Genomic DNA, 3,748 nt, shown 5'->3' with positions numbered 1-3,748 from the left:
AGTTTAAAAAGTTATATGAGGAGCGCCTGGGTGGCTCAGTCGTTAAGCATCTGCCTTCAGCTCAGAGGGTGATCCCAGCGTTTTAGGATCCAGCCCCACACCGGGCTCCTCCGCTAGGAGCCTGCTTCTTCCTCTCCCACTTCCCCTGCTTGTATTCCCTCTCTCGCTGGCTGTCTCTCTCTCTGTGTCAAATAAATAAATAAATAATTTTTTAAAAAAAAATAAAAAGTTAAATGAATCGCCCAAGGTCACACAACCACCCCTAAGTGGCAGCTTTGGTTATCTCCNTCCCCTGCTTGTATTCCCTCTCTCGCTGGCTGTCTCTCTCTCTGTGTCAAATAAATAAATAAATAATTTTTTTTAAAAAAATAAAAAGTTAAATGAATCGCCCAAGGTCACACAACCACCCCTAAGTGGCAGCTTTGGTTATCTCCCAATTACTACAACATATCCCTTCAGTAATTCTTTTTCCAATTTACGATTTGGCTTGTGAGTAGGGTTTAAAGCTCAGCAGCGTAACTTTCCAAACTACAAGGATAAGGGCTCCACTCTACCCCACACAGACGACGAGAGGTCCCCTCTCTCTACTCCGACTTAGCTCCAGTAAGCCCCGCCTCTGTGGGTTTGCCAGGAGCGCCTGCGCCCCGCTCGAGTCTCATGCAAAGAATTCTGGGATTGGTAGTCCACATTCCTTCTGTCACTAACATTGGCATAAAACGAAATAAACAACAATGCAAGTTAGGTAACACTGAATTTTACACAAAATAAATAAGACACAGATTCTGGAAAGTGGTGCAAACTTGCAGTTCTTAAACAAGGGGCGCCAGCTTCGGACGAGGCGCTACGCAGACAGCTGCATGGGTCCTTGGCTGGGCGGAGCTTGTTCGCAGTGGCTTGTGGCTCCTTCCTGCTCTGCTTCCCTCTTTCGCTCAGGCCCGTGGCGCCGGCAGGATGGGTAAGCTGTCCGGGGTCGGGCTGAGGGGCTCGCAAGCCGAGTTCGAGGGTTCGGGGTCGGGCGGGCGGATAGGAACAGAGCGGTGAGGTGACGCCACCGAGAGGCCCAATGGGGAAGGCCAGGGAAGCGCCGCTATCGCGGCACATGGCCCGGTGCGGCAGGGGCCCATGCGGCGCAGAGGCCGCAGAGCTCGCCTTATCACGGACGTTGGGTGGCCCGTGTGCCCCAGAGCGTTGATGAGAGGGCTCATTCCTTTGGGAGAATGCACCCAAGGGAGTGAATTGGGTGCATTCACCCAGTGGAGCGCTTGTGTCCACGTTTTTGTTGGTTTGAGGGAAACTTGGAGGTTTGGACCATGTGCTAAGGTGTGATGAAAGAGCTTATCGGCTTGTAGTCCAGGTGAGGGTAGGGTCTTAGAAGATGTAATATATGACTGGGGTGTTTACAGAGAAGCTAATGGGATTCTATTTTTAGGCAAGTGTCGCGGTCTCCGTACTGCCAGGAAGCTCCGCAGCCACAGACGAGATCAGAAGTGGCATGATAAACAGTACAAGAAAGCTCATTTGGGCACAGCCCTGAAAGCCAACCCTTTTGGAGGCGCTTCCCATGCAAAAGGAATTGTGCTGGAAAAAGTGTAAGTGAAAGACCATTGTTTCTCTCTTCAAGAGAGAGAACTATGGTAACTCAAATACATTTAAAGAAGTGGTGATGTAAATTCTAGGTTTTTCTGTAGCAGTATTTGAAAGTTGGTAACGTGAGGGTTTGGAGGTTAGGTTACTAAGATTTTTTTTTTTTAAGATTTTTAAAATTTCTTTATTCGACAGAGATAGAGACAGGCCAGGGAGAGAGAGAACACAAGCAGGGGGAGTGGGAGAGGAAGAAGCAGGCTCATAGAGGAAGAGCCTGATGTGGGGCTCAATCCCATAACGCCAGGATCACGCCCTGAGCAAAGGCAGACGCTTAACCGCTGTGCCACCCAGGCGCCCCATGGTTACTAAGATTTTTAATCTCAATGTTAGCTTATAATGAATTGGGGTTGCTTTTAGGTGGGAAAAGTAACAATAATGAAGTAAGGGACGTTATGAGTGCTTAAAGCATGTGGGAACTGTTCTAAGCAGTTGGCACCCATCAACTATTTAATCTTAGTAATCAGTCACATCTTTCTACTTGGGAAAACTAAGGTAAAGAGAAGTGTTTTGCCTGAGGTTACAAATTGTTAAGGCTCCAGTCAACTTACTGGCAGTCAGGATTTGAATCCAGGCTTTCTAGCTCCATTTCCTTTTTTTTTTTTTAACCCAAAGATTTTATTCATTTGACAGCAAGAGAGGGAACACAAGCAGGGGGAGTGGGAGAGGAAGAAAGCTCCCAGCGGAGCAGGGAACCCGATGCGGGGCTTGATCCCAGGACCCTGGGATCACGCCCTGAGCCGAAGGCAGACGCTTAATGGCTGAGCCACCCAGGCACCCCGTCTAGCTCCATTTCTTGATAATATATTTTTTTTTACAACTGGTAAAGGGGCCAGAGGTTTTCCCTGTTTATTGTGCCAGACTGAGGAAAAGCTTAGTTGATAAAATGAGTTTGCCAATTTAGGATTAGGCTGAAAAAGTGGAAACAGTATAATTTCTGATGAGTTGGATGCCTGACAAACTAAAAGGAATCTCTTCTCAGAAAGGCAGCTCACTGTGTTGTGCCGTTTACGTTTTAGAGGGGTTGAAGCCAAGCAGCCAAATTCTGCCATCAGGAAGTGCGTCAGGGTCCAGCTGATCAAGAATGGCAAAAAAATCACAGCCTTTGTACCCAACGATGGTTGTTTGAATTTTATTGAGGTAAGTGTCTCTTGTTTAGGTGATGGTTTTTCCCAGTTTTTTATATGATGAATGGGTATTTTTAGTGATTGCCAGTGACACCAGAAGTAAACTGTTGATTTTATTCCAGGAAAACGATGAGGTTCTGGTTGCTGGATTTGGTCGCAAAGGTCATGCTGTTGGTGACATTCCTGGAGTTCGCTTTAAGGTTGTCAAAGTAGCCAATGTCTCTCTTTTGGCCTTATACAAAGGCAAGAAGGAAAGACCAAGATCATAAGTTTTGATGGTGAAAACATGACAATAAATTTTTCATAAACCAAAAATATGTTTTGTGTCTATTTTCCTTATTGCAGAGATGCAGTGTATACCGTACCATTTTAGGAGACTGGTAAGTCTCCTAAATACCATGAATACCATGGAACTGCTGTTGGCAGCGTTAATAAATGTGGTTACTTGCTCTGTGATCAAAGCCTAGTGTTAGGTTATGTTTAGAGTCTTGTAAAATGGAAATTCTTTGGCTTTCCATTTCGCATAAGGTCAAGACCATGATCCTTTCTGTGGCACAGAGATCTGTGTCTTGTCTGGTCCTTGCCTGCTGAACCAATACTGACCTCTGCCCCTTGCTCAAACTTGCATTCCCTGTGCAGGTTCAGGAGGTATCTTGTGCCACCCGCTGCTTCCATCTCAGACCTCATTGATCCCCAGACATGTCACACTTGGGTTTATGCTTGCCACAAATGATTGTGTGATTTGTCTTTCCACAAGGATGGAGAAGGGCTGCCTTTTTTAATTGAAATACAAAGTCTGACATACAACATTGTATAAACTTACGAGGTACATGTTAATTTGATACATTTATACTGGTAATAAGATGGGTTGTTCCTGGTTTCTATTCCAGGGCTTACTAGTATATGAAGTTGCACAGGTACTGGTTAAATCATCCTCAAAGGCTGACCAGATGCTTTCGGATGGCCATAACTGACCCAAC

General features: G+C 45.8%; 1 protein-coding gene across 1 annotated transcript; it reads left to right on the top strand.

Annotated features, from left to right (window-relative positions):
• The first annotated feature begins 931 nt into the window (after positions 1-931).
• On the top strand, positions 932-3,055 carry RPS23 (ribosomal protein S23). The gene is given in 4 exon segments (NM_001304935.1): positions 932-955; positions 1,430-1,589; positions 2,661-2,781; positions 2,891-3,055. Coding segments are annotated over 4 exon segments (432 nt in total). The 5' UTR covers positions 932-951; the 3' UTR covers positions 3,038-3,055.
• Positions 3,056-3,748: the final 693 nt, after the last annotated feature.

This window comes from Ailuropoda melanoleuca, chromosome 3 (assembly GCF_002007445.2).
Source record: "Ailuropoda melanoleuca isolate Jingjing chromosome 3, ASM200744v2, whole genome shotgun sequence".
Lineage (NCBI taxonomy): Eukaryota > Metazoa > Chordata > Mammalia > Carnivora > Ursidae > Ailuropoda > Ailuropoda melanoleuca.
Note: the sequence above shows the minus strand (reverse complement) of the source record. Positions and strands in the feature narration are given on the sequence as shown.